The 14670-nt window shown below is 37.3% G+C and overlaps 1 protein-coding gene across 3 annotated transcripts in view; it reads left to right on the top strand.

The window, feature by feature from the left end:
- acap3a (ArfGAP with coiled-coil, ankyrin repeat and PH domains 3a) overlaps nucleotides 1-11963 on the top strand; it is a 115685-nt gene extending 103722 nt beyond the window's left edge. For all 3 annotated transcript variants that reach the window (XM_078169799.1, XM_033628897.2, XM_078169798.1), the window contains exons 22-25: nucleotides 834-943; nucleotides 1401-1511; nucleotides 1601-1662; nucleotides 11048-11963. In XM_078169799.1, the coding sequence (XP_078025925.1) occupies nucleotides 834-943; nucleotides 1401-1511; nucleotides 1601-1662; nucleotides 11048-11154 (390 nt within the window). In that variant the 3' untranslated portion in view covers nucleotides 11155-11963. The remainder of the gene's footprint in view (nucleotides 1-833; nucleotides 944-1400; nucleotides 1512-1600; nucleotides 1663-11047) is intronic.
- Nucleotides 11964-14670: the final 2707 nt, after the last annotated feature.

The following is a 14670-nucleotide window of genomic DNA, read 5'->3' as shown; positions in this document are numbered from 1 at the left end:
GTCCATCCATGTCATTCTGGTGAATGCTATATCTCCGAACATCTTGAGGAAGTTTCTTTACAGTCGGGACCTCTTTAGTCAAATAAAACTTTATTTCAATTTGCAGTATTATATTTGGTGGTATGGCTCTGTTCTGGGGCCTCTCTGCCTTTCCTCGGCCTACGCAGACAGCCTGAAGTGGAGAGAGCAGACCTCTCTGCCCTTCCATGCGCCTATAAGGAAGAGCAGCAGCAAAGACCCCCCAGGAACAGAACAGAGCAGCATCAATGACAAGCAAAAATTACATTGATAAGTCAGACACAGCATGAAAAGGAGGAGCTGGGTTGGAAGCAGGTTGCAAAGCAGCTTGCAGAGAAAGCAGCAACAGTAGGCAGGCCAGAGCAGCTTAAATAGAGCGCCCTGAATGAGATTTGCCAATTGGTTGCATAGAAAGGAATCATGTGATCTTCAGTATCAGCTGACTCCCTTCCATCAATCAGCTGCTCCATCAGTTGATTGGGCTGTTTGAGATTAGCTGATGTAGCTGGGATGTGAGCTGAGCTTGACATCATATTCTGCCTGAACTAACGCTATGCTCAATTTTGGCACAAAGGTCGACTTGGACTCAAAAATTAACTGATTAGGATTTGCTGGTCAAAGGTCATTGTGACCTCACGATACACATTTTTGGCCATAACTCAAGAATTCATTTCAGTGATAACATTTTATATCCAAAAGGTCAACTTTATTGTGACATCATAAGGTTCTGGCCAAAAAAAAAATGTCATAACTATTTGCAGGTGAAGCACACCTGTACTGCTGTCAAGCAAACTTGTACTGTTACTTTATTTTAGGGTTCGTTGATCGCCTGCGAGTTCCTGCTCCAGAACGCTGCTGACGTCAACCAGAGGGACGCCAGAGGGAGGGGCCCCCTGCATCACGCCACATATCTGGGACACACGGGGTGAGTCATGAAGCAGAGCGTTAAGTACTCACTGCGGACTGCATTTGTAGCACTTCTAACCACAGCTCAAAAAGTTTGCATTTCAATAAAACATGCTCTGGTGGCTACACAATATGCTTACTGCAAGAAAAGTCATACAAGCTAGGGATGCACGATAATATCAGCATGTCATTGATATCAGCCAATATCGGCTTCTGATGATTATGCTAACAATTAAATCTCACAAACGTGCACCTCTTCATGAACAGGTGACATTTATCAGCCTGAAACTTTACAACCAGTTTGTGCAGTTTTGTGAATCCAACTTGGAGCACAAACCTCAGAGAGAAAAAAGGAAGAGAGATTTAGGATAAGAATACCAATGTTACTGCATGATGCTATTGACTGCAGCTGCTCTGTTAGTCGCAATAATTGTATTATTTGCTGTGACTGATCATTGTTTCTCTGGTATTTTCAGGCAGGTGTGTTTATTCCTAAAACGAGGAGCTACACAGAACGACGAGGATGAGGATGGCCAGGACCCTTTGAGTATCGCTGTACAGCAAGCCAATGCAGACATCGTCACACTGTACGTTCATTAACATAAATACTTTCCATTGAGTTTTTTTGTTTTGCTCTCCAGCTTTGATTGATTTTTTACTTCCTTCTTTCCACCAGGCTGCGTCTGGCCAGGATGAACGAGGAGATGCGGGAGTCGGAGGGACCGTTCGGACAGCCAGGTCAATACCCAACCAGCAGCCCCACTGAGCAGCAGTATAAGAAATGCATTCAGGAGTTTATCTGTCTCAACATAGCCGAGTGCTAGAGTCCAGTCAGGTTACAGTGCAGGGGGTGCCAGTAGACGTATGACTGACTGAGAGAGACATGCTGGAGCTCGTGTCCTCCACTTGTTTCCTCATCACCAGATTAACTTCTTCTTCTCTACATCAGATATATCAGAATAACTCCTCTCCCCAGCACAGTCCGCTGACTTCACACCCCAGCAGTCAGCTCCTCACTCAGGATCACATGAGAACTCAGTTTTAACCTCCTTCAATGATGTCAGATCTGACCGACTGATGATGAGCTCATCAGTCCAATCACAGCAGAGTTGGAAATCACTGCCAGGAAAGGGTTAGCCACCTTTCTTTTTTTTTTTAAGATTATCCAGCAGCACTATCATCAAGCAATCACTAGACCACCGATGGAGGCGTTGGCAGTGTGTTCAGGAACAGCTTTGCCCGTTTATTTAGAGGTTTTCTAGGGTACAGGGTGCTCTGAACCAAAGATCTGCCACAGCTCATCTGTCCCCACACTTCTGTTTTTTAATTCCATCTTGTGATTGAGTTGTTGTGTCATAGTGCGAAGTGGAGGGGAGGTATGGTGGGTGCCCCTTGTTCTGGAAGTAAAAGTCCCATTCATTAGTCCCATAGACAATGGTACCACCTCTATGGCATGAAAATCTCCTGGTTGAATCACCAGTAGAGAAGATTTAAACCTGCACTAAAATAAGTATCTATTTATGTGATATCAAGTTGAAAGTACAATCCTGTGTGTAAAGATTTTGTGGTTGGCGTTAACTACGACTCCCATGGTGCATTTTGGCAGGAAACATCCAATCACAGAGCTTTCATTCAGAGTTTACAATTTGCACTTTTAATTTCTTGGGCACTTTTGGATAAATTAAACAGCTATAGCACTAAATTTCTCCCCAGCTTCAACAACAAAGCACTTTGAATTCACTCCCGCTCTGGTTTGTGTTTCTACCTGGTACCTGTTCTTCACCATGGCAACAGCGGCCGAGGCTCATGGGTACTGTAGTATTCAGAGCTGTCTACTGTCCCTAAAGGATGGAGAAAACATGATTTCTTAGAAATGAAATAGACATAATTAAAACTTAATGAAGACAGAGTGTGAGGGCCAGGCATATGGAGAGAAAATGAGAGGCTGAAGATTTTAAAGTCAGAAAGGAAATGTATTTATTTATTTAACATTTCAAGAATAAAGTCAAAATGTTGAGAATAAAGTCGACATTAAAGTGTAAAGGTGAATTTTTGAGAATAAATCAAACTACAAGCGTTAGCGTGTATGGCTGCCTCAACAAAATGCTTTGCGTGGTTGATTTGGTGAAATTGTACTTCAGAATTGGTTTCAGTAACACAGGGTTATTTCTCTTTCAGTGCATAAACACGATGTGGTAATGACTAGCAGGGTTTTCAAGAGATTGTGTTAAAAATTGTGCCAAATTTTCAGAAGAAGAAACCAAACAAACTCAGAAGAGGCGTCCACATTAATGCAAACTGAAATAGTTGGTCACGGACAGATGCAAGGGTGTCGGTTGTCAATTTGATAAACCAGAGGAGTTGACTTTATTCTCGACATTTGGAGTTAAACCTTTGAGACCTTGGCTTGATTTCTTTCAAAAACATGGGAAGAAGGCAATAAGCAACAAAAAAGACCCCAAAATGTGCAAGAAATTAGTAAAAAGAGAAATTTAAAAACAATAAAATTAGTCAGAAAAACAACAACAAACAAACAAACAAAGAAAACAATTGGAAAAAGTGGTTAAAAATGACAATGATTCTGTACCATAATTTTAAATACGTAATAATAATAATAATAATAATAATAATAATAATAATTAGAAATATAATTTTTCCCAAGCTTTTTTCCTGCAATTTTTATTTATTAAATAATTTTCTAAACCTATTATTTTTTGCAGTTTATGGGACAATTTGCTCAAGTTGCTCGTTGCCTTTTTTTCCCCCATGTTTTTTTAAAAAATCGCACCAATTTGCTCAACGTTCAAAGGTTTAAAACTTGTAAAAGGTGTCTGAAGCAGCACAAGAAAAGTGATGTCACTCCAAGTTTCAAAGGGTTAATTCTTGAAATGCAAAAAATCTTCTTCCTCATTTTTTTTTTCTTATGCCCGGCACTAACACTGAAAGTTTGACTTTTCTTCTCTACATTCAGACTTTATGCTCATGATTATTATATTATTTATGTTAAATTAAAACTAATCTTCTTCCTCTCATTTTTTTCCCCTAATGCCTAGGCCTAAAATACTTTTCCATAGTAAACCTACAGAGGATATTGTATAAAGATATTTTTTTAAATATATATAAAGAATGGGAAAAATGACTTCCAGAACCAGCGGCTCGTCCCACTTGGTGACTCTCCACAGTATTCATTGCACAGATGAGTCGGGGAATGACACCAAATTGTCTTGTACAGGGTGGTGCAGCCAGTTCAACCTGCCTGTTGATGGTCAGTCCAATCAGAGCTGTTCTTTTTTACTAATTTGTGATAAAATGGTGGAGCTCTTGTATTTAAACCGTGACGGTCATGAGGGGAAACTGTGAGGCTGCGATAACCGTGACTGAGAGTAAATGATCACAGAAGAAGAATCATTTCTCCGTATTGAACGAGAGATTGATCAAGTAAAGCTTTTACGTTTAATTAAAAGCGGAATTATGCACTTTTTTTCTTACAAACAGTGATTTGTTTTCCTCATATGTCGTCGAACCTTCCTTCCTTTTTAATTTTTCTTTTTTTTTTCGGAATAAGTTGGAATGCTTTTGTTTTAATTTATGACGAAACGTCCGGAGCAATAGTGCAATGATTATTTCACTACAGATAATCAGTATTTTTTCTATTATGTTTGACAACAATGCAGATGGTATTTTTTTAAGCTGGATATATTTTGTTAGATTTTATTTTGCCGAGCACTCACACACATAGCACCAGTATTATATTCTCATGATGAGAACGAGCCAGTGCTCCACAGTTTCATAATATATAAAATCAGTGGTGGAGTAATTCTGCAGTAAACGCTGCAGAGGAAGACGGACACTTTTTTGATAAATCACGCTAACATGTAGTACTGTATTTACAGTATTTGTATATGTTAAAATGTTTGTTTATGGTATTCTAATGTATCACTATATTAGAGTTGGTCTTTGTTTATAGTGCATGGTGGCTGTTGCCCAGGTCTTCCTCAGCCCTGTTGCTTTTTGTTTACTTCTGTGCCCAGTGTATGTGAATATTTGACATTTAGTATTGTTGAATAATGTTGATATCCATATTATATACTGCCAAATCATGACAGCAGTGCATGGAGCGACAGTCATGACAGAGATAGATGCAAACAGACTGAACACAGCTTCCTCACCGTCTTCCATTGGCTGGTTAGTGCAAAAGGCTTGATGACAATGAACATGGCTGCTGCCCAAAACTGTATTTAATGATCCCGTTTGTGCTCTAAAATGATGTCAGGTCTGACGAGTATGTTTAACTCCCCTGGTTGCTCACAGTAAACGGCAGTAATCCAGAAACTGTTTGTTAAAGCACTGAACAGTATGAGACTGACAACTGCTGTTTTCACATGTGGCGAAATTAGCTTAAAGGAAAAATTTTTTCCCAAAGATGTTGCTTGTCTTTGACAAACGCTATGGACTGTTAGGGTTTAATCAAACCAAAGACCACAGACAGTTTTTTCAGAGTGCCAGAAAGTGTTTTATGTTAGTATTTTCTGTCCCATGATAAGCCACGAATCCAAAGGGGTTGTATGAAAATTATTCAGATGGCAGGACTGAGCCTCAACTTTATAAGACCCTGCCCTCGGCTATTAATCCTTAGTCTGGACCCTCTCCTTTACTTAGAAAACCCTCCCACTAAATTTCTCAACTCACCCCTCATTTTACGCCTAAAATTAATTGAACAGTCCCTGAAAATCTTGTGTCTGCAGACCTCCAGTGGTTTAACTTCTCGGCTTGCTGCAGTGATGTACAGGTGTGCTCCAGGACCCTGTGACATCACTGTTGGGCGTGGTTACAGGTGCAGCAGAGCACATGTCTGACCATGAAGCTGGGTGTGATCCAAGTCACTGTAATATTTTTTACTTTACCCATTTTTTATTATCCTGGGACGCCTATTAACATCAGGCAAATGGACGACTGATGAAAACTAGCTCTCTAGCTAATGATGGTGCAGTTGGACTAGCCGATTAGCGTCACAGACAGATGAGCAAATGGATTGAACTGACAAATAATTTTGTTTGATGATGCAGTAAAGCTTTTAAACATTTGCATTATGAAGGTGACACATCTTTACTGCTCAAAATGTAAGGTGACTACAGATGGCAACCATATTTTCAGTTTTGGTAACCAAAAGCTAATGCCTGGTTGCCAGCCTGACGTCCACTTTTAAAAGCAGGCTAAGTGTTGAGCCCTGTGTTGGCTTGTGAAGATGGCGTGCTGGATCAATCCCTCCTAAATATCCAGATCCACATTTAAGCTACTGTTTTTTAATGTAACTATTAAGTTTCTTTTTACACTTAACCTCACAAGAAAATGGTGAAATTAAGGCAGAAAGTGGCAAGGAAAAGCTAATCGCTAACACACGATCTAGCTAGCTAGGAACATGCTAGCACCAGTTAGCCACAATAGCTCCTTGAGCTTCAGCTGTTTTCTCTTAACTGTGGCATTTACTCTTTTCTGAGGATTTTCTTGATGTGTATTATTTAATTTAATAACAATCTATTAACTTATACTTATTAAAGACTAGAAAAAACAACTCTCTCTTGCTAGCTACCACTTAGCAAGCTTGTTAGCTCAGCCGCTAATGGGACAGTAAGTTCACAAAGTTTATTCAAAGACATATTTGTACCATTTTTTTGTCTCATTACTGTCTCCAACCATTTGACAGAGCAGTTATTCCTATAGAGTGTAATAAAAGAAAAATAGATGGTGCAATACAGCTAATGAACTCTGAGCTCTGCGGGTCTCGATCCCTCAATGATCTGCATGGTCAGGACAGCTTGCTACTCTACACTGGTGCAAAATTGCGGGTTAAAGTTCACAAATAGATGAAAAATAGTCTTTTGCCTAATTCTGGCATTTTCACCATGTGTGTTTATTATTTTGCACTGTCCCTTCTTAAATAAAGTAAACTATAACCAAAGTTGAAGTGAAAATATTTCTGTAAATGCACTGTAAGTCCACTGAACTTGGTGATTTCAATTGAATTTGCTATTTTAAAATGAATTTTAAAGAAATGTATAACCCCCCTATCTGACCCTACCTGCCCCACTAATAATTTTCATACAGTCCCTAACTTAAGTCACGCACAGGTCGGAGTCCTGTAGCAGTGATATGTGTTTCTTAGTTTACGTGGTGGCGCCAGAAAGAGCAGCTCATCAGTGATAGATTCAAAGCACTTTGAAAATCCAGCCTTTTCTTATCGTGTGCAGTATTTAATGTGGTAACTTACGAAAGTTAACAGGAAGCAGATTTTACTAGATGATGTCATCACTGACCAAACAATGATTTGCATCGAGCCATTGAAGTATTACGTGTTGTACAGTTACGACGTGTCTGTTGACTGTTGTGTATATAAACTAAAAACTATTAACACTTTAACTGCTTGCTTCTAACATGCAATTTTTAACTCTCTTGTATTTTTTCCTGTCTCTGACTGTTACCTGTACAATTTCTTTGAATATTGTAAGAGAACGTGTGTCTCTGAATATACCTGTGTATATTAACACTAACTACCTATGTTTGGTTTTAACTCCCTCTTTTTTTGTTCAATAACTCCTCCCAGTGTCTTATCAAATGAAAATAAATGGAAGATGTGACTAAAATCTAACCTCTCCCTTTGTTTCTTTGCTTCTTTCTTCTTTGCTTTCACTACATCTAACAGCATTAACAAACCTCTAACATCTGACATTAATAACTTGTTTAAATATGAATGGGGAGAATTTATCAGTCAAGTTTTAGATGAAGATTTTTCTAGCATTTATAAGCAGTAGGAATAATGAATGGTTTTTAATGAACTATGTAGTTGTAATAAAATATTTAGTTGGTTTTTATTCTAAACCTCTCAGAAAATGATGAAATGAAGGCACAATCGCATCAGAAAGTGGCAAAGGAGAGCTAACCGCTAACACGCTAGCTAGCTTGGAACATGTTAGCGCCAGTTAGTCACCATAGCTGCTCGAGCTTCTTTCAGTTCTCTCTAAACTGTTGCGTTTACCCCTTTCTGACTATTGTGTTTTCTTGAATGTGCATTATTTAAGAAAGGCCTATTAGGCTATATGTTTTAAAGGCCAGAAAAAAAAACCCTCTTTTGCTAACTGCGACTTAGCTAGCTTGTTAGCTCGGAGGCTAATGGGACTTAAATTTGTTCTTCAGCTTTCAGATCAATATAGTGGGGTAAAAATTACAGTATTTCCTTTATGGATTGCAGTGGAGTAGAAAAATTAAGTAGCATAAAATGAAAATACTCAAGTAAAAGACAAGTACTTCAAAACTGAAGTACAGTAATTAAGGAAATGTACTTGCCAGGGGTCAAGAAATACACTCAAGTACTGTACTTAAGAACAGTAATAATGCTACTTCACTACAATTATTCAGTTATTTGAGGATTTTTGTAAGTAGTTTCTTTGGGGATTTAGTTGTTGTTACAAAATATAATCAGCAAATAAATTAGGATGTATAGATAAAGAAAACACTTTACATGCTACCCAGCAGCATTTAGAAAAGTTAAAACAGGCTCCTCCCTTAGCACCTGCAACATGACGCACACATGAAAAGGCTTTGCATGGTTTATTTATATGTCATACTTTTTATATTTGTTGTCAATAACATTAAATTAGTGCATCATAATCATATTCTAATTGTACAATATAATCTGAAATAGGTCATTCTGCACAGTGAGTACTTTTGGTACTTTAAGTATATTTGATGCTAATACTTTTGTACTTTTACTTAAAGGAACACTTCACTCTTAAAATGACCATTTGTGTTTCAGTTATTCACCACGTGTTACCTTGAATTCTTGAAGAAAACTTATGTTTTTCTTGCCTCCATGGTAAACCTAGAATCCCAAAATGGAGAAATTTCTTGATTTATTGAAGTCGTAGGTGTCCACGTTTAACAACAGCAAAACAATATCAAAACATCAGTTTACAAACTATCACACAACTCGCACAGTAAAATTCATTATTATATATTCAGGATGATGTTCAGTGTTTCTTAAATGTGTATTGCTGCTAAAACATTACAACTTAAAACAACTGAGTGCTCCGTTTGAGTAGAATTCATACACATGTGCCTGTCCTTTAGGCTACATGAGTGTTTGTACTGACGTGTTTTAAATCTTAATGTGTTATCAAAAATGCATGTGTTTGGAAAGCATTGAGCATACGACTGGATAAATGAGACTTGGATTTTTTTGCACAGGTTGTGTGTAAGTTTGTATAAAGGTGTTTTGATAAGGTTTTGCTGTTGTGGCCCCCATTTAACTCATTTCATTTGTATTCTTCATTCACCGTGGAAGCATGCTAGAAAAACATTGTTTTCTTGTTGCGGGTGAGGTATTCCTTTAACCCAGTGCTTCTCAACTGAGCCAGCCATGGGGTCCAGATTTCACTGTAGTCATTAGTTTATAGTCCACACAGTTTAATACACTCAGCGTCTTACTTTTGTTTGGCCATGTCACTGAGCTAGATTGCTGTCTCTGTCAAGTAGCTGTCCGTTTGTCACTCACACTACAGCAGGAAACGACACTTTCCAGAAATTCACTGTACTTTAGGGTGCTTTCAGATCTAGAGTTCTCGTGCTCTGGTCTGAATCAGGGACTCATTTTGTTCCAAAGTTGTATAATTGCCTAGAGTTGGTTCGTGTTCTCACGGCAGCATTTACAAGCGGACCAGATCAAATGCCTTGTGTGAGAAAGCTTCTCTTGATTGGTCAGAATTTCCATGTGGGGAAAAATCCAGGAAGTAAAGCAAACGTTGAAGAAGGGTACACTTGCAAGATAAATGTGACACTTTCTAATGTCACAATGGAGGGACAACTACGCAGGTTGATTTTAGCGCTGCTCATCGTGGACTATATTGCTGTCATTGTTCATTTTAGTCAAACCATACAGTTTGAAAACGAGGCGCGGCTCCAACTAGAAAACAATGTTTTTATGCATTGGATGTGCTGAATGTGCATATTAAGGCAGTACAGGAGGAGGTGCACATTAATAATCCTCCAGGACTGTAACATGCTCATGTTTAACCCAAACAATGTGTCATGTGACTGCAGTTGGTTCAGATCCAGGTCGGAACACCTTCTCACCACAAACCAACCGCACCATTGTTTGTTTGGAACCAGACCGAGACCACCTCTTCAAGAAGGTCTCGGTCTGGTTGTTTTTGTTCACACCTGCCCAAACGAACCGCACTTAGGGAACTGGCGGAAATGAACTTGGGTTTGACTGAATCTAACCAAACAGGGCAGGAGTGACAGCACCCTAAAAGTCAAGTGTGTTTTTTACAAACATGTTTGAGTCACTTGCGTTCCATTCAGAATGGACGTGCGACCCACTTTTGGACCACGACCCACCCCTTGGGAACCACTGCTTTAAATAAATGGATGAATTCATGCTTTACTATCACAAGAGTATTTCTACACTGTGGTATGATCTGAGCACTTCTTCCACATCTGGTATTCAGTAACTTTCCACCTGTTACACGAGTCACAGGAGGCGTTATAGTTGTTGACAAATACATGAAAAATCACTACTAAAAATACACTTGTGTCTACTTACAACTAAATTATGAAGTGTTTTAAACCACATATAAATTGTTTGTTTCTCTACTGCCTATACATACTGAATAGGGAATTAAAATAAAGTGTCACCAGGAAGCCATATCTACACTGAGGCTTGCACTCAGTGATCTCTCCGTCTCTTTCTCACACTCACATAAACATGGAAAGCCAGGAATGTTCATTCCCCCTTTTTTTAATTAGCCAAGCCTGGGAGCTCTCATGGGACACAAAAGAGTTCAACTGCTTTTGTTATGCGTGTGGATTCAGCCGTTACCATGGCCACCAGAAAAGTAAAGGCTCAGAATTTGGAAAGTTGAAAGAAGGAAGCTTCGTGGTGCCTCAGCCTGTTTTTGCTCCTCCATTCATGAGGCCTTTTTCTTACACAGAACTCCTCCCCTCTCTCTTTCCTCTCATTGCTTGTATTCATTTTTTTTTTTTAAATTTTATAACAGATGTTTTGACTGTTCAAAGTGCTCAAGTGGCGTCGTTTTCACAGTTATTTTTCTCTTGTTTTCTTCATCAGGAGACGCCACATACCTCGACATCTTCCGAGAATTTTCTCACATGGCATCCCACAACCCGGAGAAGCTGAAACGAAGGAGCGTGCACTTCCGACACTCCTTCAGGTAGTCCGCCAGTGAGCGTCTGGAGAGGAGCAAAAACATGTACTTGAAAAGTGCAACAGCCACTTTCCATAGAAAGTCACAATTGGGGCCCAACATCAAGTAAACCTGATAATAAAAGCATATTTTCACTATCATAATATGACTGTTTTATTCCACAGAGAAATTCACCTTTGAAGTGCATCAAAGTGAAGAAGTCATGTCAATTTTTTGATGCTGTTCATGATTGTTCAACTTTTACAATAGCTGCATTATACCTGCAAGAGTCCTGTGCTGTTCTTAGATCAACCTTTTATTTTGAAATGAGGATTTGCTGGTCTCTTCCTCTTATAAATGCATCTGTATAAATATAGCATTGCTTTTGTACAGTGTTAACTTTTTGGATGAAATGCCAAGCACTTGTTTTCTTTGTTTTGTTCAACATGATCGATGTATTGAAGGAATACTTTACATAAATACACGTCCGTGTATGTAATGCATGCATTTACTCCCATTATATTTCATACTTAAACTTGAATTCAGCTACAGTATATTGTATGGATAAAGAGTGTCATATCATCAGTTAGCATCATCGTCGGTCTTGAAGTCGCAGCGTTGTTTCTCTTGATGAGCAGTTGATTTTTGTCATATTTGTTTTGCACCGACTATGCTGGTGTAGTCTCGGTAATATTTTGTGGAAATGTACGTTGCAGTACCACTATGAAATGCAGTGCTTATGTTACTGTATACATGCTGTAGAGGCAAAAATGCTAATATATCTGAATGAGCAGGAATGCAGATGGAAGACGGATGAAAAATAAACGTTGTCTGTGTTTACACATGCAGTGAAAAGTCTATTTTTTGCCATGTGTAGTGCATACGTCATGTCTCTATGTACAGTAGCTAAGACAACAGCAACATCTGGTGGTGAAAGTTGAGACCAGTTGGTCACAAAAAGAAACCCTGGCATCCTGCATGACAACACAACATTGGATGATCTCATGTTTTACAGTTAGATGATAGTTATCCAGATGAATTATATATATCCACTCTTTATTATATCCTGCTTTCCAAACACATTCATCACATAATTTAACAGCTATGTCATGAAGATAAGATTATTGTGCAGCTGCTGCAGAGCAATGTAGGAACAAGCGCAATATAAAATATCAATCGGATGAAAATCCAACTGACAGCTTTAGTTACTTTGCAGACTGGATTATTAATACAAAATATAAATCAACGGGTCATTCTGCATTATGAGAACTGACTTTTGGTGCTTTAGTATATTTTGATGCTCATACTTTTGTACTTTTACTTAAGACTTTGAACGCAGGACTTTTACTTGTAACAGAGTATTTTTACACTGTTGTATTGCTACTAAGCAAAAGATCTGAGTACTTCACTGCCCTCTGATATATACATGTAAAGTAGCATACAATGGAGATACTCCACTGAATTATAAGTACCTCAAAATTACAGTACATGTGGTAAATGTTCTTGGTAGCTTTCCATAACTGCATGTATTAATGATTCGGCTGCACTTACACTGACTCATGTTTCTTAAAATAGATTTAAACGGTGGTCCAGTGATGAGTAAGGAGTGAAACATAGTGAGTCACAGACGATCTTTGGCTCCATCACTGTGGCCCTTTGCATTATAGAAATCCTCAATAATAGATAAGGTATGCAGTAAATCAGATTTTGTCTCGTGTCTTGTGACATGTCTTACTCTTTAATTTAGGTGGACTCAAAATACTTTTAAAATTTATTTATTTTTTTTACTGTTTTTATTTATATGGTATAATATGACATCCTTTGCTTCCAGCAAAATTGAATGATTGGTTAAAGTGTCTAAATGATCTCTTTTGGGAGCCCAATAGCTCAGCGGGTAGAACGGGCACCCAGGTACAAAGGCAATGTCCTTGCCATAGCAGCTGTGGGCTCCATTCCAGTCCATGGCCCTTTGCTGCATGTCGTCCCCTCTCTTTCTCTTTCTGCACTTCTGACTGTCATTAAAGGCCCAAAAGCCTCCAAAAATATCTTGAAAAAAAAACAGGTCTGTTCCCCCCGCCCCAGAATCCTACTGTGTACTGAGACACTGAGAAAAACTCATAATATTACGAGAATAAAGTTGTAGTTTTTAAGGAAATAACCAAAAACAAACAGAATGGGTTAGAGGATGAACCTGCTTGTGGCAGCTGCTCTTTGTCTCAGGTGTGTTGCCTCGACACACACATTTGGTGATATTACGATTTTTTCTCGTAATATTATGACTTTATTCTCGTAACGTTATTACTTTTTTCTTATTAAATTAAGACTTTATTCTCGTAACATTATTACTTTTTTCTTATTAAACTGTGACTTCATTCTCAAAATATTATGACTTTTTCTCAGTTGCGACTTTATTCTCGTAATATTATGACTTTATTCTTGTAATGTTATGACTTTTTCTCGGGGCGACATTATTCTTGTAATATTACAAGTTTTTTCTAGTAATATTATGACTTTATTCTCGTAAGGTTATTACTTCTTTCTTATTAAATTAAGACTTTATTCTCGTAACATTATTACTTTTTTCTTATTAAATTAAGACTTTATTCTCGTAATATTATTACTTTTTTCTTATTAAATTAAGACTTTATTCTCGTAATATTATTACTTTTTTCTTATTAAATTGTGACTTTATTCTCAAAATATTATGACTTTTTCTCAGTTGCAACTTTATTCTCGTAATATTATGACTTTATTCTTGTAATGTTATGACTTTTTCTCGGGGCGACTTTATTCTCGTAATATTACAAGTTTTTTCTCGTAATATTATGACTTTATTCTCGTAACGTTATTACTTTTTTCTTATTAAATTAAGACTTTATTCTCGTAACATTATTACTTTTTTCTTATTAAACTGTGACTTCATTCTCAAAATATTATGACTTTTTCTCAGTTGCGACTTTATTCTCGTAATATTATGACTTTATTCTTGTAATGTTATGACTTTTTCTCGGGGCGACATTATTCTTGTAATATTACAAGTTTTTTCTAGTAATATTATGACTTTATTCTCGTAAGGTTATTACTTCTTTCTTATTAAATTAAGACTTTATTCTCGTAACATTATTACTTTTTTCTTATTAAATTAAGACTTTATTCTCGTAATATTATTACTTTTTTCTTATTAAATTAAGACTTTATTCTCGTAATATTATTACTTTTTTCTTATTAAATTGTGACTTTATTCTCAAAATATTATGACTTTTTCTCAGTTGCAACTTTATTCTCGTAATATTATGACTTTATTCTTGTAATGTTATGACTTTTTCTCGGGGCGACTTTATTCTCGTAATATTACAAGTTTTTTCTCGTAATATTATGACTTTATTCTCGTAACGTTATTACTTCTTTCTTATTAAATTAAGACTTTATTCTCGTAACATTATTACTTTTTTCTTATTAAACTGTGACTTTATTCTCAAAATATTATGACTTTTTCTCAGTTACAACTTTATTCTCGTAATATTATGACTTTATTCTTGTAATGTTA

Source organism: Epinephelus lanceolatus, chromosome 8 (assembly GCF_041903045.1).
Source record: "Epinephelus lanceolatus isolate andai-2023 chromosome 8, ASM4190304v1, whole genome shotgun sequence".
In the NCBI taxonomy this organism is placed as follows: Eukaryota; Metazoa; Chordata; class Actinopteri; order Perciformes; family Serranidae; genus Epinephelus; species Epinephelus lanceolatus.
This window is presented reverse-complemented; position numbering and strand designations above follow the sequence as displayed.